General features: G+C 51.6%; 4 protein-coding genes across 10 annotated transcripts; 2 read left to right on the top strand and 2 right to left on the bottom strand.

Moving 5' to 3' along the window:
- Nucleotides 1-371: 371 nt before the first annotated feature.
- SLC35A4 (solute carrier family 35 member A4) lies at nucleotides 372-2,429 on the bottom strand. Of its 2 annotated transcripts, none has more exons than XM_028161815.2 (3): nucleotides 2,224-2,429; nucleotides 1,175-1,273; nucleotides 372-576 (listed from the first exon to the last, which is right to left on the bottom strand). In XM_028161815.2, the coding sequence occupies exons 1-3, from the start codon at nucleotides 2,269-2,271 to the stop codon at nucleotides 379-381; spliced, it is 345 nt and encodes a 114-aa protein (XP_028017616.1). In that variant the 5' UTR covers nucleotides 2,272-2,429; the 3' UTR covers nucleotides 372-378. The 2 variants fall into 2 exon arrangements, with proteins under 2 accessions (XP_028017616.1, XP_028017617.1); XM_028161816.2 differs by having other exon boundaries at nucleotides 2,257-2,409.
- A 53-nt stretch (nucleotides 2,430-2,482) lies between these two features.
- APBB3 (amyloid beta precursor protein binding family B member 3) lies at nucleotides 2,483-9,381 on the top strand. 5 transcript variants are annotated; one of them, XM_057539854.1, is made up of 12 exons: nucleotides 2,483-3,038; nucleotides 3,171-3,334; nucleotides 3,417-3,493; nucleotides 4,171-4,231; nucleotides 4,435-4,581; nucleotides 4,704-4,831; nucleotides 5,259-5,373; nucleotides 5,513-5,597; nucleotides 5,842-5,925; nucleotides 6,192-6,307; nucleotides 6,446-6,637; nucleotides 9,307-9,381. In XM_057539854.1, exons 1-12 carry the CDS (start codon nucleotides 2,483-2,485, stop codon nucleotides 9,322-9,324), a joined length of 1,743 nt encoding a protein of 580 aa, XP_057395837.1. In that variant the 3' UTR covers nucleotides 9,325-9,381. The 5 variants fall into 5 exon arrangements, with proteins under 5 accessions (XP_057395837.1, XP_007194155.2, XP_057395836.1 ...); XM_007194093.3 differs by lacking the exon at nucleotides 9,307-9,381 and adding an exon at nucleotides 8,170-9,240; XM_007194095.3 differs by lacking the exon at nucleotides 9,307-9,381 and adding an exon at nucleotides 8,170-9,240 and having other exon boundaries at nucleotides 2,689-2,883.
- A 27-nt stretch (nucleotides 9,382-9,408) lies between these two features.
- SRA1 (steroid receptor RNA activator 1) lies at nucleotides 9,409-15,269 on the top strand. The gene is made up of 5 exons (XM_007194096.3): nucleotides 9,409-9,533; nucleotides 9,659-9,784; nucleotides 13,401-13,606; nucleotides 14,575-14,683; nucleotides 14,838-15,269. The coding sequence occupies exons 1-5, from the start codon at nucleotides 9,509-9,511 to the stop codon at nucleotides 15,047-15,049; spliced, it is 678 nt and encodes a 225-aa protein (XP_007194158.2). The 5' UTR covers nucleotides 9,409-9,508; the 3' UTR covers nucleotides 15,050-15,269.
- A 518-nt stretch (nucleotides 15,270-15,787) lies between these two features.
- On the bottom strand, nucleotides 15,788-18,164 carry EIF4EBP3 (eukaryotic translation initiation factor 4E binding protein 3). 2 transcript variants are annotated; one of them, XM_057539858.1, is made up of 3 exons: nucleotides 17,941-18,164; nucleotides 16,734-16,907; nucleotides 15,788-16,577 (listed from the first exon to the last, which is right to left on the bottom strand). In XM_057539858.1, the coding sequence occupies exons 1-3, from the start codon at nucleotides 18,061-18,063 to the stop codon at nucleotides 16,518-16,520; spliced, it is 357 nt and encodes a 118-aa protein (XP_057395841.1). In that variant the 5' UTR covers nucleotides 18,064-18,164; the 3' UTR covers nucleotides 15,788-16,517. The 2 variants fall into 2 exon arrangements, with proteins under 2 accessions (XP_057395841.1, XP_057395842.1); XM_057539859.1 differs by having other exon boundaries at nucleotides 15,793-16,577; nucleotides 17,961-18,162.
- Between the last annotated feature and the right edge of the window lie 208 nt (nucleotides 18,165-18,372).

Here is an 18,372-nt window from a genome sequence, read left to right as displayed (position 1 = left end):
GGGGTCAGTGGGGACTGTGACACGTTTGGGGAAAATCAAGTGATGGAGCTGGCTCCCAGGGAAGAGGAGCCTTGGTACATCGCCAGAGAGAATACTGAGAATCAGAGTCAGCTGCAAACTCCACAGTAAGGGCTAGAAGAGGAAGGGGCTGGTGGTTCTAGAAGCCACTGTCTTGGGGCCAATGCCATGGGGTTATGGAGGCGAGGAGTCCAGGGTGCTGGCTGATGAGCCACTGTCCAGCCTCTGCAGGAAGGCGGCAGGAAAGCTGGAGACAGCAAATGGGTGAAAGCCGGGGAGGCCAGATATGGCATCTGTGGTTGAAAGGCCTCCACCTGCAGGCCCCAGCTGCTCATCCTGCCTCCCCCATGGGATCCAGAGCTAGTCGGGCCCCTTGCGCAGTGATCGAAGATAGTCCCTCAATGTCTTCTCCACATTGGGCACAGCATACACCTGAGCTGCATATATGCCAGTGCAGGTGCCCACAGCAAAGCCTAATACTGCTGACGCCCTCAGTTTGGCCACCACATAGCCAGCCAGGAAGCCCTTGAGGAATGGAGAGGACAAGAGCGAGCCATCCTGTGGAGGAAAATGTAGGAGAAAATTCAGCCAGGCTCTCCCCTTCTCTACCCAGGAGCTACTCAAGCTGGGCTTAGCATGTTCCACTACCTGCTCCTCCTTACTCTGGAAAACCGTAGTATGCTCACCAAAGATTTTTTCAAGGTCCTGGGCAGAAAAAGAACCTAGGAGTTGTGATCACATAATGTCAGAACCCTGAGGTTAGAAGGCTCTAACCACAGAATCCCACTGAGAGAGATGTCCCTGAGGAATCTGACCCTTGCTTACTTCTCCAGTCTCATATCCTAGCATGCTCCCACACTACTGCAGCCAAACTGAACTGCTTTCACCTCGCATGTTCATCATGCTACCTCCGACCACAAGGGCTTTGCCTATGCTGTTCCATCTGCCTGGAATGTTCCCTCCTCCTCCCTTCACCCAGTTAACCCCTACTTAAGATCCCAGTTCAAAGGCCATTTTCTCAGGGAAACTTTCCTTGGGGTCACAGAGAACACGCCCTCAATAGCCAACCATTTGTTGAATGAATCTCTACCACCCACTCAAAAGCATATTGACCAATGACGCCTAAGTGGGAGGCAGGGGGCAGGTGCACCTTTACCTGGTCTACACCACTGTTGACTTCGTCTTCCACACGCTGCTGCAGGCGCTCCAGCTGGTTCTTGAGAAATGCCAGGTCCTTGAGCTTGGGTAGAGAATCCTAGGACAAAAGAGAGGTTGGCTCCAGAAAGTTGACCCAGCCCCATCCCCTGCTCAAGTCTATCAGAGGCTGGGGGCAGGAGGCAGTGAGCCTAAGAAACCCCTTCCTATAAAACCTTCCTGAGATGATAGTGGTAAAGGAAGAAAAGTAAAAGAATTCACACGGGGGCCTGGGAGGGGGTGACCATTGGGACCTGCATCGGTAACTTACAGCAACTCTTACAGAAATTTTATACAGTAAGCGGTGAATAGAGAAGACAAGAGGGACAGCTAGGGGACCTAAGTTTATCCGGCAAGCGCTAGTGAGTAGTAAGCTACCTGAAAGTCTATCTTGTCGTCTGTGTCCCGAGGCCTAACACAGGGACTCCAAGTACTTAGCAAATGTGTGGTTGGTGCTGAACTTCCAGACTAACGGTGAGGCAGTTCCTCGGACAATTTGGGGGTAAACCTGATTTCTGCCTAGGCTTCTCCCCCTTCCTCCCCAAACCCATCCCAAACTGAATGTGTGACTGGATGAGCTGGGGTTCGGTGCGGGGGGAGGGAACGTGGCTGTCTGCAAGAGTGTGGGTAAATGAATTCAGGATTTTGGTCGCATATTACGACGAAATTAGTGTGCCCAAGGAATGTGTTCGAATGCGGGTTTGTCTGTGCTGTTGGAAACTTCCTGTCTCTGGAAGGGAAATTTCGGTGGTTAGGGAATGGAGCAGAGTGAGGAATGTCTGCAAGTAACTAAGGATCATGATGGTCCGGGGTTGGGGGTTGGGGGGTGGGGAGACACCTGGGGGATTCCCGGCTCCGCTTGCCTTGCGCAATGCTCCGCCACTCCACTTCCCATTATTGAGGCAGTCGACAGGAGTAAAAGTCCGCTCCCAGGAGAAACAAGGGGCAACCCCACCCAGGAGCCGCCCCATCTGTCGCCTCTCCCCAAGACTAAAAAATTGTGAAGCCCACCTCAGACTGCAGACAACCCTGCAGTTCCCTCACCTTGTCATCCGCCATCTTCCCAGCCGAGCTTGTTGCGCAGGCGCAGCACCGCCTCCCTCCTGGCAAATGCTACTGCCATCTTTACTGAGGGCGCAGGCACTTCCGGGGCATTTCTGGAACGGGTGGAGGCGCTTTCCTGAAGGTCTTCTTTTCGCAGATACTCCCACGTGACCTCTCCCATTGAGACCTAGGCTGCGTGTGCGCGCGCGTAGACTACCTGAACGCCATGATCTCACTCGTGCGCGTGTGCGCTCCGCGCACGTTCGCCTGGCGGATCTTCCGCCGGTTGATGAGCTCACAATTGAGCTATGATGTCAGCGTGCGCGCCGCGGACCTTGCTCCTCCTCCAGACCTTCGCACGCCAACGCGCGGCAACTGGGGGATCCGGACGGCTGTTTTCACGCGCCACCTTTCGACGGGGGGCGCTGCTCAGGCGGGTCCTTTCCCGCCCCCAGGACCCGGCCCCTGCCCCGCCCCGTATTTGTGCGGCGCCAGCTGGCCAGGCCGATTCCAGCGCAGAGAGGCTGGACTTGTAGGCGCAGCAGCTCCGGAGGCGAGCTGGGGACGCGACCAGGGCTATGCTGGGCAAGGATTACATGCTGGCCATCATTCTGGTCAACTGCGATGGTGTGCACAGAGGGTCCCGATGGGAGGATCGGGAGCTGAGGGGGGACGAGGGAGCGCGAAAGGCTACCCCAGCCTCAAAGACAGGGAGGGGCGTACGTCTCGGAGTGAGGACCAGGGAACAAATGAACCCCGATCTTTGCACTGCAGTATCCAAGGTTGGAAGCCTGGCCCCTCAGGCTGAACCTTCAGCGTTAAGTTGTGCCTTTTGGGTTGGAGGAAGGGTTATGACAAAGTGTTATTCTTAGCGCACATATATGCCTTCCTTCTCCAATTCCACGTTCCTGTAGATGACTTGTGGGGGGACCAGAGTCTGGAGGGGGAGCCAGGTTTGCCCCCTGGCTGGAGGAAGATCCGCGATGCTGCAGGTACTTATTATTGGCATGTACCCAGCGGTAGCACCCAGTGGCAGCGCCCAACCTGGGAGTCAGGAGATGCAGAGGACGCAGGCACGGTAGGTGGAGTGTGAGGTGGGGGCCCGAGCTCATGTGTGGATCTAAGCCTGCTGCCACACTGACCTAGCCCCCTCTCTACAGAAGACGGAGGGAATTTGGGGACTTCGGCCCCCCAAGGGGAGATCCTTCTCCAGCCTGGAGAGCTCACTGGACCGGAGGTAACAGGGATAGGCCAGGCAAAAATGAAAGGCTTGGGGTTCCATGGCACTCAAAGATGCAGCTGGACCCACAGTCCGCTTTCCAGCACAGGTTCTGGCCTGTGTCCCATGTTTAGGGTTTTGTTATGTGTTCTTGGCTCTGTCCCATATTGTTGACTCTCCCAGTGTTTTGAGTTTTGTTCCTTGTTCCAAACTGTTTTTTGCTACATGTTGTTTTATGTGTTCTTGCCTCTGTCCCATATTGTTGACTCTCCCAGTGTTTTGAGTTTTGTTCCTTGTTCCAAACTGTTTTTTGCTACATGTTGTTTTATGTGTTCTGGGTCCTGACCTCTCATGTTCTAGGCCTTGGTCACTACCCTAGGTTCTGTCCACGGAGGTTCCTATCCTGTGTTCTAGGGTCTTCTTGTCCTGATTTGGGGCTCTGGTCCAGATTTTGGACCCTGTTCCATGTTTGTTTTATTCTGTGTCTTGTGTGTTGAATTTTCCCTCAAATTCTAAGCCATGCTTTATGTTACATTTATGTAATATGTCCTGGGCCTTGTCTCACTCTGACTTTATATTTGGGACACTATATTCTGGGTCTTATCCCACATCTTGTGCCCATCGAGTAGTCTAGTCCTCACCATTGTCCCTTCTGTAGGAATTGTGGCCCTCTTACGAGCTCTGCTCTATTCCAGTAATTCTCTGTCCTGGTATGGTGAAGAATCCTACATCCAGAGAATGGAGCCAGGGGCTAAGGTAGTGACTTGGGCCTGAGGGCCAGCCCAGGGCATTGGGGAGGGTCCCAAGGGAAAGGTCAGGGGTGAGACTGGGCTGAGCAGAGGTGATCAAGGCTGAAGGGAGGTCTCAGAGGGTTTATATATGTGGAGCCTGTGGCACCTCCCACCCTACTTCACCTCTACTTACTCAGGGTCCTCCTGTCCTTTTCCTCAACCCGTCAGTGCTTTGCAGTCCGCTCTCTGGGCTGGGTAGAAGTACCTGAAGAGGACCTGGTACCAGGGAAGAGCAGTATTGCAGTCAATAACTGCATCCAGCAGCTGGCCCAGACCTGTAGCCAGAGCCAGCCCCCGGATGGTGCCTGGGGCGAGGTAAGCTGGCTGGCCCTTTAAGGGGTTCAGCCCAGCATCCAGCAGAGGTGGTTGTCCCTGAATTGCCTGTTCCTCATGGCAACCACCTTCACCTGAGCTCCGGGCTGACCTCTCCTTGGCAGGGCCAGAACATGCTGATGATCCTGAAGAAGGATGTGATGAGCCTGGTGAATCCCCTGGACCACAGTCTGATCCACCACCAGCCTCTGGTGCACATTCGTGTATGGGGTGTGGGCAGCTCCAAGGGCCGGTGAGGACCCCTACATCCCTCGAAGTGAGAGTTGCTCCTCCCTCCCCCTTGCAGGCTGTGATGCCCGCTGATACTGACCCTCTGTACTTGAACCCCTGGACACAGGTCCTCTGACATGTACCCAAGCTCTGCCTCCCCTGCCTGGTACAGCCCTGGTTGGGGAGGGTGGGCCCAGCTCAGGAGGGACGGATGGGGGAGAGCCTGAGAGGCTGGGCTGATTCTCTCCTGTGCTCCCACATGCTTCTGGAACAGTGACAGGTGAGTGACAGCCAGGCGCCTGGAGCCCCAGCCCTGATCTCCTTGTTCCATCCCTGCCATAACCCTGACTTTCCAGCCTCCTGCAGGCACTACAGGCCCCTGTCCCTACCTAGCCTCTACCCCAGCTCCATCCCTGGCCCCGCCCTAGTCCCATCTCTGACCCTGCCAGGGACTTCGCTTTTGTGGCGGGTGACAAAGACAGCTGTATGCTCAAGTGCCATGTGTTTCGCTGTGACGTCCCTGCCAAGGCCATTTCCAGTGCCCTACACGGGCTCTGTGCCCAGGTAAGGGCCAGGAGTGGGGCAGGGAATGTGGGTATGGAGCTGGGTCTGAAGCTGCTAAGGTGGTTGGGTTAGAGTGGTATTGGCTCCCTTACCTCACTTCCCCCTCCCTACACCTCATGCTGGCTGCATTGTGTTTCAGATCTTGTCAGAGCGAGTAGGGGTCAGTGGTGATTCCCCTTGCTGCTCACTAGACCCCATCTCCCCTGAAGACCTGCCTCGACAAGGTATGGGGAGGGAAGGGCTGCACTGCACCAACAGGCTACTTTGGTGAAAGATGGGAAGGGGGTTCTGGTTATTTAGTACTTCTCTGGAGAGAGAGAACTTCTGAGGTGTCCTTGTCCCAGGGATCCCAAACTCTAAACTGGAGGAACATCCATGGCCTTTTTTCTGCTAGTTTCAGTTCCCTTAGAAGCGTGGAGAAAGGGTCATTGAGCGAGTACCCAGGCCAACTTGGTGTATATATTTCAGTGGAGCTACTGGATGCGGTGAGCCAGGCTGCTCAGAAGTACGAGGCACTGTACATGGGGACCCTGCCAGTCACCAAAGCCATGGGTGAGGACTGAGTGGGCTGGAGGGGGTGGGCTGCATAAGAGAAGAGGAAGGTGGGAAAAGAAGGATCTACCACCATTTCTAAGAGTGCTCCCATGGCCCTCTATAGCCTGGGATGTACCACCCTTCTCAACTCAGGAGTCTAAGCCTGGCTGCAGCTATTCTGTTCCCATCTCTCTGAATCCTAAGTCAGTGAGAGGGGCCTAGACACTCCCTGCAGATCTTTTGTTATGCCTGGGAGACACCATGGTGGGCTTGTCCCCCCCCAGGCATGGACGTGCTGAACGAGGCCATTGGTACCCTCACCACCCATGGGGACCGGGACACCTGGGTCCCTGCCATGCTCAGCGTATCTGACTCTCTCATGACTGCACATCCCATTCAGGTACCAGCCAGAAGAAGGTGAAGTTGGGGGCTGTGGAGGGGTGGGCGGGGATGCCAAGGGGTTACTGCTTGCTACTGGAAGTGCTCAGTGGGTCCAGCTAGTACCTGGCCCTCTAGTGACTAGGCCTGATTTGGGCAGGCAAAGGCTGGTGCAGAGGAGGAGCCACTGTGGCAGTGCCCTGTGCGCCTCGTGACCTTTATTGGTGTTGGTCGTGACCCACACTCCTTTGGCCTCATTGCCGACCTGGGCCGTCAGAGCTTCCAGTGTGCGGCCTTCTGGTGCCAGCCCCATGCAGGGGGACTCTCCGAAGCTGTGCAGGCTGCTTGCATGGTGAGTTAGGGGTGGGAATGGGTGGGTGGGATTGCCCTGCAGCTGCTCTGTACTGGTGACTGGGGTTCAGGATCGGCAACCTCTCCAGAGATCACAAACCAGCTATGCCAGGGCTGACTGTGGTTCAGTAGTATTTTATTTGACCCTCATGCTGTTTTTAATAGGTTTTAATTAGTTGCCAATATTTAAAGGCCAGGACATTTCACATAATAATTGCTATTTGTGTTTTTCATAAAATATCAGAAGCTCTGACACTTGGGTCCACACGTATACATTTCAGCATTTAGCTGGAATTGTGTAAGGGCTGTGCCTTGAAGGGTGAGCATTGTCTTCCCTGTTTTCTCTCATTTAGATTGTTTTCTGGTTATCTGTGGGCATTTGAGTATGGGACACTTGCACTGAGTTCAGTTCACTTATTCACTCAAATACGAGTGCTTGCTGGAACTCAACCATACTTGACCCTGGGAATTCAGTGGTTTAGAGGGCATAGCCTTTGCCCTCACAGAACACTTAGGTTAGAGCAGAGACAGGCCAGAAAGAAGTTGTACACCACAGGATGATGGAGGATATGGCCCCTTCGGAGGTTCAAGAAGGCTACCTGAAAGAGGTGATAGAAAACTGAGAGTTGAAGGTCCAAGGAGGGAAGTTATCCAGGTGAAGGGGAATGGGACAGGACATGTGCCAAGTACAGGGAACCCCAGCTGTGAAGGTGAGAGGGATGTCAGTGGATTAGAGTATGTAAAAGAATGTAGTGTATCTGGAGTGCAGGGGGGGATGGAGTGAGAGATAGGGGCAGAAAGAATGGCAGAATCCAGGTCATGGAAGAACTTACAAGGTAGGGTGATGAATTTGTTTTACCTTGAGGCACTTTGAGCCATTGAAAGGTTTTGAGCAGGACAGTGAAGTCAAGTTTGTGGATTTGGAAGATCACTGAAGCTATAGTATGGGTAGAAGATTTGGAAGACACAAGAGAAGTAAGAAGACCATTTAGAACCCTGTTGAATTCAAATGAGAGAGGAGCAGAGCAGTTGCACTGGGACTGGGTTGTAGAACATCCCCTTGACTAGGGAGTCCACTTTGCCAGGGTCCAGTCCACTGCAGTGAGAGATGGAGGAGAGTTAGCATAGTGGTAGGTATGGTTAAGAGCACAGGCCGTGCAATCAGAACTAGTTGTGAATTCCAATTCTATCAATTTCTGATTACGTGACCTTGGGCAAGTCATGTATTCTCTCTGAATCTCACTTCCTCATTTGCAAAATGTTGATTATAACACCTGATAAATAACTAGATCAATTAGATTATATATATATAAAGAACTTAACACAGTGTCGAGCTCTCCTTAAATGCTCAGTGAATGTCAGGTTTTAGGCTTTTGTTATTGAGCTACCTGTGAATGCTATAGGGGCTCCAAACGTGGCAGACTACCAGCTTCATTTCCTACTGAAGCCTTGGCCGGGTCCCTGTCCTGCAGAAGCTTTCAGGGGTTCCAGGGGCAGAAAGGAGCTGGATCCTCACATTCCCCTTCTCCCTAGGTTCAGTACCAGAAGTGTCTTGTGGCCTCTGCGGCTCGAGGCAAGGCCTGGGGTGCCCAGGCCCGTGCCCGCCTGCGGCTCAAGCAGACCAGCTCCGTGGACTCCCCTGGAGGTCCCCTGCCCCTCCCCCTGCTCAAAGGAGGGGTTGGGGGTGCAGGGGCAGCCCCTCGAAAGCGGGGCGTCTTCTCTTTTCTTGATGCCTTCCGGCTGAAACCCTCTCTGCTCCACATGCCCTAAATTAATCGGGGAGGACTGGGGAAGGAGGTTCTGGGTCCATGCCTGACTCTGTACCCCTTCATTCCCCAGGGGCCCGCAGCCTCTCGCCCCTTGGAGCCTTCTCTGCCTGCCCCAGTGACCCTTGCCCACCCTCTATTTATTGCTTAATTTATTGTTTATATGGATGATTGAGAGGCCCTGTACCACAGCCTAGGCCCCGGGCTCTCCTCTCCCTGGGTCCCTGTGTTCCTTGCCCCTGTCCAGCCCTGGACAGTTGGCTCTACCTCAGCAACACTTTATAGCAAAATCAGTACAAATAAAAATCCCTCAGTGACCTCACTGGATGTGAGTATATTGGGCCTGGGACTGGGTTGGGAGTTAACAACCTGTATGAGATGAGTGTCTGCGTCTGTGCTTGGTGTTGGTGGCTGCAGGTAGTCACATAAGGGCATGGGAGTGTTGGAAAAATGACTTCATTTAAGAAATATATTTTTATGTATATATAGGCACTAGGCACTAAGGTTGGCACTGGAGGTATAATAAAATAGGAGTTCCACCTTCTGAACTGTCAAACAAGAGTCAAATAAACAGCACTGAAGATAATTTGTAGTACAGCTGGGAAATCTCAGAAGGTTGTGGGAGCTCAGGTGAGACACCTGAAGTACGTGGTCTGAGGTGCGTTCAGTGTGCTAGGCTTCCTGATAAATACGTTCCAGCCGAGAGAGTGTAAACGTTCAGGAAAGTGGACAGAGGTTCTGGAAGTCCACCTGGCTAGATCACAGTGGGGGCATGTGTGGGACAGGAGCTTCTGGTGGTTTAAACTTGCTCCTGAGAGCAACTGTGAGATTTGGAGAGAGAGAACCCACTTGGGCTCCTAGAGCGCCACCTCCTGGAAAACAGCCCCACTTGGTACCCTACTAGGGCCCCGTGCGTTATTAGCTGGAATAGATTTAGAGTTCCTTCGGGAGTTGGAGCAGGGCCTCGACGGTGATTCCCAGCGTTTCTGAACTGTCCAACCTGGAGGGCTCCAGGCAACCAGCCCTGCCGGGGGCGTGCCCCAGCCAGCTCGGGTGCGGCCGCCCCGGAAGTGACGTGATGCCCCGCTGGCCGTGCGGAAGTGGAGATGGCGGGGCTGTACGTGAAACCGGGTGAGCGCGGCGGGTGGGCTGGGGCTCTGGGTCTACCGCCGGCCCAGGCTGCGGGCGGTTACCACGCGGGGTGCGGACCCTCTGTCGCCCCCGGGCTCGCTTCACACGTCCTCTCACCTTCGCAGGCAACAAGGAGCGGGGCTGGAACGATCCGCCGCAATTCTCATACGGGCTGCAGACCCAGGCTGGCGGACCCAAGCGCACGCCGCTCACCAAGAGGGTCGCCGCTCCCCAGGATGGATCCCCCAGAGGTGCGTGGGGGCCCTGTGCGCCGCCGAGAATGGGCGGTGCCAGGGATAAGCTTGTACCGTGGGCCTTTTTTGCTGAGGACTTCCTGAGGAGAGAGGTTGGAGCCCCAGAAAGGGGCCCAGTTCTGGCCCTTTTCCGAGCTCCTTACCTGTTGCCCAGGTAAATAATTGGTACGTTGGTCTCAAAAGAATCTCTCTGTGCTTTCCCCCTAGGTGATCTCATCCAGACATACGGTTTTTAATATAGTTTTTAATTCCCAAATTATTTTCAAATCCTATTTCCAACCTGGATCTTAGAACCCCATCGTGGTATACCCATTTGTCTGTTCTTCCTCGTCACTTGACTGTATGATAAGCATCTCAGATTTAACGTGTTATTCATTTAATCAGTATCATCTACTGAGCACCTACTGTGTTTGAAGGCAAACTAAACAGCAGTGAACAAGACAAAAGTTTTGTTTTCTTGGGAGTTCACACTATCGCTTTGGAGATAGATGAAATGGTGGTAAGGGCTTTGCAGAGAAGTAAAACAGGGTGATGTAAGAGTGACGGGGTAACTAAGGTACCTAAGGGGCTGACACTTAAGCTGAAATCTGAATGATTAAAAGCTAGCCACACAAAAATCAGGTGCAAGAGCATTCAGGGCATTGGAAACAGCTACTGCAGGAGCCCTGAGATAAGTTTGGCAAATTCAGAGACTGAAGGAATATCTGATGGCTAGAGCACAGTGGGCTAGGGATAGAGATTAAGATCTGAGAAGTACGCAGGGGGCCAGATCATAGTGGGTTTTTGTAAACCAGGATAAGGAGTTTGTATTTTAATCTACGTAAAGTGGAAGCCATGGAAAAATTTAAAGTAGAGGAGGGCGTCCTTTTCCCCTGAGCATTTCCCGTGCCAATAGGTGGATCTGTGGCCCTGTAAAGGGAGCTCAAATTCAGCTCTTTTCACTCCTCTCTTATCCACACCCGTAACATTGCAGAGTTATAATATAAATCAGAGTTTCTTAACCTTAGCACTAATGGCATTTTGGGCCAGATAATTCTTTTTTGTGAGAGACTGTCCCATACATTGTAAGATGTCTGCAGTATCCCTGGCCTCTACTCACTAGATGTCAGTAGCACCCACCCAGTTGTGACAGCCAAAAGTGTCTCCAGACATTTGTCCTGGGGGCAAAATCTCCCCAGGTTGAGAAACACTGACTTATATCTTTAAAAAGACCACTGTGTCTCCTGTGTGGAAAACAGATTTTAGGGAAGAAGTGGAAAGACAAATTAAGAGGCTATTATGCTAACATAGATAAGATGTAATGATGATTTGGACAAGGGCTTGAGTACTAGAGGTGGTAGGAATTGGATGGATATAAGATATGTTATGGAGAAAGTCAGTAGGAATGAGTAGGTATAGTAGGTGAGGTGAAAGAAGAAGCAATGTAACATACATTTTTTCACTTGAGGAAGTGGATGGTGTTGTTCATTGATATGGGATAACTGGGTTTTGGTGGGTGAGGAAAAAAGCAAGCTTTCTGTCTTGGCCATGTTAAATTTGGGCTGCTACTCTGGGGAGAGGTCTAGGCCAGAATTACAGAAATGTGTCACTGTCACATGGATGGTATTTGAGGTCATGGGCTTGAATAAAGAGTGTGTGTGGATAGAGGCCTAAAGAGGATCCAAGACAGAGCCCTAAGGTGCTCTAGCATTTCAGGGTTGAACAGGGAAGGAATTAGCAAATGAGACTGAGAAAGAGCAAAAGAAGAAGAAAAGTAACATTTACTCTGGGAGAGATTAAAATCTTGATTCAACCCTGATGAATGCTGCTGAGAGGTTAAATAAGATGGAGAAAAGGGACCACTTGATTTGACAAACGTAACAATCACTAGTGACCCTAACAAAAGTAGTCAGGAGTGATGAGAGCAGAAACCCAGCAGGAATGGGCTGAGGAGAGAATGTGAAAAGTGGAGAGAGTAACTGTAGTCAGCTCACTGAAGAAATTCTCCTGTAAAGCAGAGATGAGAAATAGGGCAGTGCCTGAGGATGCAGCGTGAGGTAAGGGATGGTTCTGTATGCTGATGGGATTGTTTAGTAGAGAGGGAGAACTGATGGCACAGGAGAAAAGGGATAACTGCAGGAGGGAAGCCTAGAGAAGGCAAGAGAGGCGGGGATGCAGAGTACAGCTGCAGAGATGGCCTCTGATAGGAACAGGAACCTTTCATCTATTAGAGGAGGAAGGAAAGCAGCCACAGATGCAGGTGGGTTAGTAGAACTGGTGGTGAGAAGATGAGAGTGTTCCTGTTCAACGACCTTTATCTTCTCAGTGAAATATGAGGTAGGGTCAGAAGTAGAGAGACAGCAGGGAAAGGAAAATAAAAGGAGAAGGTAGAAGAGTTTAGAGGAGATAAGATGTGAAAATAGTTGTTCTGAAGAGTGGAAAAATGAGGCAAAGTATATGATCTCCAGGCAATGTTGAATGCCTTTTAAAATCTGTAGCTATGAATTTAAAGGGAGTGAGTTTAATGCACCTCGAAAATCTGAGTAGCTGAGCTGGAAGGGTAGGAGGGGTGGTCATTGTTGCTGAGAACAAGGCAGAGAGGGATGGGAGGCTGAGGTTGGGTGGAAAAAATGGTTATTGGAGGTGAGAAGGTCAAATTGACAGACCAAATTAGATGAATTATCATCCATGTGGATGTTGATACCTAAAAGTAATTTTTGACTTTTCTCCTCCAGTTTTCTCATTTTCCATAGTGATTCCACCATCCCATCATTAAAGTCAGAAACCAAGAGTCATCCTTGGCTTCTCTCTCCTTCACCCCCTGTTCCATCAAGATCTGTTCTACCTCCTCTTAAATATATCTCAGACCACTCCATTTCCCCTCATCTGCTCTTTCACTGTAGTCCATGCCAGCATTCTCTTTCCTGGACTATTGTTAACCTGCCCTCCTCTACCTATTCTCATCAGCTTTTCACAGACCATACAGAGTGTGAACGTCATAAAAAACAAGTTTAGTGACATCAGTCCCTGCTTTTATAAACCTGCAGTGGCTTCCTGTTACCATTAATGGAGTAATGGCTCAAGACTAAACTCCTCCAAAGCCCTGCAGGGTCTGGATCCCTGCTTACCTCTCCAGTGAAAGCTCATACTACTTTCTTCAGTGTTAATCATTTCCAGCCACACAGGCCTTGTTTCTGTTCCTTGAACAAGTCAGGACTTTTTCCACCTCTTGGGCCCTTCCCTTACCTCTGCCCTAGTACATGGTTCCTTCAACTCTTTATGGCTGCATCTATCTCATCCAAGTTCTTAACTTTGTGAGCACTTTTTGCTACACACTAATGTAGCAGCTGTACCTATATTCTTACTTAATCATCATTGCAACCCTGTGAAATAAGTACTATTCCTATAATATCCCCATTTTACAGAAGAGGAACCCAAGCTCAGAGGTTAAAGGTAACTTGCCATATGTCACATAGTGTGTGAGCTGGGATAAACTTAGATATCATCTTATAAGGCCTTCCTTGAACACTCAGGCTAGGTAGGTCCCTCTACTATTCCTCTTTATCACATCATCCATTTTATTTCTTTGTACCTATTTAAGCCATGTTTGCTTGATCCTGCTTTACCTTTTCAGTCCCCACCTTAGAGACATCTCCTGGGGCCCCCCCAATGGGGCCTCCACCTCTGTCAAGTAAGGCTTCCAGACCCCCATTTGTGGGGAGTTGTCCTCCCTCCAGTATGGAGCCCACAAATTTCCCAGTTGTTGAGTCTGAGATTCTGCTGGAAGATGTATTGAGACCTTTGGAACGGGCATTGGAGGATTGCCGTGGCCACACAAAGGTAAGTGGGAAAGCTCCCATCAACAGCCAGATGCAAGTATGACTCTCAAAGGTAGACCCTCTGACCCTATGGGCAATGGCTCTTAATCCTTTCTGAGTTATGAACCCCTTCAGAATTTGCTAAGGACTTCCTAGAAAAAATGAACACAGGATTTAGGAGGGTTCACAATCCTCAGAAGAGGCTTATAGGAACAAGAATTGAATTCAACTCCCATTAGTGACAATAACAGCCTGATTTACGTACCTCTAGGCCACTGAGAACAGACCCTGCTGATATTATGCTTAGGGAGGGGAAAAAAAAACCCAACAACAACAGCCCCTTTTTTTTATTGATAATGTTTCCTCAGTTCTCTGGAGGCAAGGGATCTGAGGAGTCTTAAAGGAAAGTAGCAGAGGGGCTTCCCTGATGGCGCAGTGGTTAAGAATCCGCCTGCCAATGCAGGGGACATGGGTTCGAGCCCTGGTCCGGGAAGATCCCACATGCTGCAGAGCAACTAAGCCGGTGCACCACAACTACTGAGCCTGCGCTCTAGAGCCCGTGCTCCGCAACAAGAGAAGCCACCACAATGAGAAGCCCGTGCCCAGCAACGAAGACCCAACGCAGCCAAAAATAAATAAATAAAATAAATAAGTTTATATAAAAAAGAAAAAAAAAGGAAAGTAGCAGAGTGATCTTCACCTCTTTGGTCCTTAGTTTCCTTATTTGTAAAGCAGCACTATAGAATTAATTTCTGAGCATATGAGAAACTCCAGAAATTTAAAAATTCTAGCCATACATGCATTTTTCTTGAGAAGATCCATAGATTTCATCAGATTCTTAGTGGGGCCTCTAATCTTTGCGTAAAGAACCATAACTCTTAGAGTGTAAAGTTCCTGGGCCAGACAAAGCAGGTGCTTCCTATATGGTGCTCCTTTCCCTGCCCCTGCTGGGCTGGCAGCACTGACTTGGAGGGGGCTTCTGTCTCTCAGAAGCAGGTATGTGATGACATCAGCCGACGCCTGGCTCTGCTGCAGGAACAGTGGGCTGGAGGGAAGCTGTCAATGCCTGTAAAGAAGAGGATGGCTCTGCTGGTGCAAGGTGTGGCTGGGTCCCTTGGTATAGCCTAAGTCCCTCATCCTGCCATGGTTGTCCAAGTTGGACTAGGTGCTGAGATTTTGACTGGTTGGGAGGGGAGGAGTTGCAGCTATGTTTTTTGCTCCAGGTTTCTTGCTCAGCCCCTCTCTCTCCTCAGAGCTTTCAAGCCACCAGTGGGATGCAGCAGATGACATCCACCGCTCACTCATGGTTGACCATGTGACTGAGGTCAGTCAGTGGATGGTGGGAGTTAAAAGATTAATTGCGGAAAAGAGGAGTCTGTCTTCAGAGGAGGAGGCCAATGAAGAGAAATCTGTAGCCACAACTGAGCAGAACCAGACCGTGCCAGGCATCCAACACGATCCTTAATCCTATGGGTTCCCCAGACTGATCTCACACCATCTCTTATGCCTTGGCATGGGAGGCCTTCCCTAACTTGGTTCCCTTTTACCACTTGGGAGACTGTCTGCCCCATTGGGGTGTTTGGCCTGACCCATCTCTGGGGGAAGAGGTCCCTCCTGGACCACAGGGAGGCCGCTTGTTACCCATACCATATGCATTTCAATAAAAACATCTCAATGTGGTGGGACCTGGGTAGGAGAGATGAGCCCTTCCTATGCCAAACTGGTTTCCTCTGGTATCCTTAACTGCCCTGCTCGCTGTGCACCGTGCACACCTCTGTTCTTCCTCTATTCATCATGAATGGCCTTGCTAGGTGTGAGTAGACTACTGCCTGCCACTCTCCCCCAAATTAGAAACATACATCCCTTGCTGGGCTGAGTAACCCTATGTTTGGATGATTTTGTTTCAGTATGGGAACAGAGGCTCAAATAGCATGGGGAGTTTTTTTTCCCTCAAAAAAAGGAGACTGACCTATTTGCATTGCATCACCCTTGAGGTATGCAAGTGCTACAGAGATTAGAACCTAGCTGTATAAATTGAAGGTGAAAAAGACCAGATTGCTGACATATGGGATCATGATTTTTTTTTTTTCAGGAGACGGGGAGAGTAGGATTATGACTCTTTATCTGACTCACCAAATAAACTTCTGCCTCTGTTTGGGCCCTAAGGTCTTCTAACGCTTTGAGGACAACAGAACCAGGTGGAAGGGGCCAGGAGGCTCATATCATGCTGTGAGAAGGGAGAGTACAGGTTTCCAGTGTTGGAATATAGTTGGTACTTACAGGTGGGAGGCAGAAAAGGTATGGGGAGAGACAAAAGAAGGCTATAGGCTGGGACAGTGCCTCTTTTCTCCTGCTTTGGAAAAGCTAAGGAGGGACTGGTAGAGAGGCCTGATTCCAGGAAGGCTGCTTCCTGGAAAGGCTGGAACAGCCCTTGGCAGGGGTCAGGCTATTGCTGTTTATGGTTTGGCAGCTCCTATGGCCTGCCCCCAAAGCTTGCCTCAGGCTCTAAGTGCTGCTGGAAGTGGGCCCAGTGGGAGCTGGGAAGGAACCTGGGACCTCTGATCCTAACCAGGTTTGCTGGGACCCTTAGCTTTATGGCTGAGATGGGAAGATCAGCATTGAGGAGAACACTGGAGCCAAGGCATTTCTTTGAATGTTTACTAAGCAGTCAGACAGTGACATTCTCCATCCCCCAGCCCCAGCCTCAGCCTCAGCCTGAGCCAAGGGCCAGGGGTTGGGAGGAGTGCCTACAGACCAAAGAGTAGTAGAACTAAGGGCTTGGCAAGTTGCCCATTCCTATCCCCGGTCTAGCTGCCTCAGAGCTAAGGGAGGCCCAGAACCACCATATCACCCCATTCTGGATTAGATGAGGCCAGCTGGCCTTTGGATACCCCAGAAAAAGGAGGTAGCAGCAGCAGCGTGAGGGATTCCTCTTACTCCACACACAGGGTCATCTTCACTGGATTAGATGTCCATTTCAAACTGTGCGTCATCTGGAGAGAGAAAAGGCAGGAGGACTGGTTGCTGGGCTGGGGTCTGCAGGTTCAGTGTCAGTGAAGAAGCCCCTCTCAGAATCGAACCCCCACTCTACTTAACTGGGGCATTTGGGCTCAAAGCCATTTTTAAATTTGGGGGCCTGCTTTCCTTACCAGGTATCTCTTCCTCTGTCTCCTTCTGCTCCTTCCGCTCCTTGAGCCTGGAGGGTGGGGCTGTTGGAGGAGTTGTGACCCCGGGAATCTGAGGGAGGCAGCAGGGGGGCGTCTGGGCAATGGGTGAGTTCTTGCACTCCAGCAGGAACTTTCGGTCGTAGATGATCCTGGTGCCTGTCAAGGGGTAGGGGCTAGGTAAGAGGCAGGAGCTTGGGTACAGAGCTGTCTGGGACCCCAGACACAGGCCTTTTAGGGACCAAGGGGTCACATCTTCCCATTTTTCAAAGGGCTACTTGCTCTGCAGCCCGGCCAGGATCTCAGCTGACTAGCCTTCACAGCACTTAAAGTCTCCTGGGCCTACCCAAGATGTGTCTAAGCACCATAGAGCAAGTGGGGCATCCCAGCTGGTTTAGGCAGGGGCTTTTAGTTTAGGGGAGCTTCAGGTCTTGGCTCTAGGAGGAGCACCAAACTTGGAGCTCAAGTACTTCAGGAGGCTCCTGTCCTGCTCTGCTGGCTCTGGAACTTCATTGCTTTGGTTCACAAGGGAGGGCCTAGCCCTCCAGCCTCAGTTGGATGAGGAAGCCAAGAGCAGATACGAAGGCTGGTGCTGCCACCTGGGCTCTGATATCCTGCAGGGAGGAGCGGTGTTCCTCCTGTGAAATACAGGGACACACTGTTCTTATCCTGACCCCTCCCAAGTCCTGTCAGGCTCAGCTCAGCCTAGAGGAACTTGGCCCCAATCATGTCCTCAAAAGGCCCTACCCTGTTCTCACCCCTCCCCTTCGCCTCCGCGGCAGGAACCCCTGAATAGGCATGATCCCAGGCTGCTCCACCAATCTGCCACTAGTCAAGCCAGCCAGCGCAGAGACCCGAAGCTCCTGCCCCCAACTGCCAGAGTCCTGCATTTGCAGCTTTGCAAGACCCAGTTGCTTCCTGCTGAAGCCACACTCAACTGGGGCCTCGGCTTCTGCACCCAGGCGGCAAGTCAGGAGGGCTGGGTGAGCAAGGAGCCCAGAACCCAGGCCATAGTGATGATTTCTGCCCAGTCACTAGGAAACTAGGCACAAGGCCGTGTTGCATCACTTTGAGAATTTAGGGAACTGGGCTTTGGCTCCAAGCACCCACCCCCCTCAAAGCTACAACCTGCAGAGGGGCCTGCAGGCAAGTCCAGGCTCGCACCTCCCCGCCCACGTCCCGCGACACGCACACGCTGGCCGGGCCGCTGACCTCCGGGGGTAGTGGCGTATAGTGTGCCCCCCAAAGTGGTGCTGTAGCAGTCAGGCAGCCAGTCCCTGCCCCCGGGAATCGGGCAGCTGGTGGATGTGGACATAGCGCGGGCGGGACGAGCAGGAAGGCAGCGGCTGGTGCTGGTGTTGAGGACGCGGGGCGCAGCCGAGTCTGAGGCGAACTCAGTTGACCACGTGCGGCCGCAGCAACAACACCAGGACAACGTCAAGCCGGGGGCGGGCCGGCCGTCAATCAACCCGATGATCCCGCCCTACCCTCGCGGGAGGAAGCACCAAACAGCAAAAGTTGGAAGGAGTTCCAGGAGCCTCACCAGCCTCCAGTTCCTCCTGGCCCAAAATTGGCCAGCCTGCCTATACCTATAAGCGCTGCAGCTACTCAGCTATTTACTATT

Source organism: Balaenoptera acutorostrata, chromosome 2 (assembly GCF_949987535.1).
Source record: "Balaenoptera acutorostrata chromosome 2, mBalAcu1.1, whole genome shotgun sequence".
NCBI classification, from domain to species: Eukaryota; Metazoa; Chordata; class Mammalia; order Artiodactyla; family Balaenopteridae; genus Balaenoptera; species Balaenoptera acutorostrata.
The sequence above is the reverse complement of the archived record's forward strand: the minus strand, read 5'-3'. Positions and strand labels throughout refer to the sequence as shown.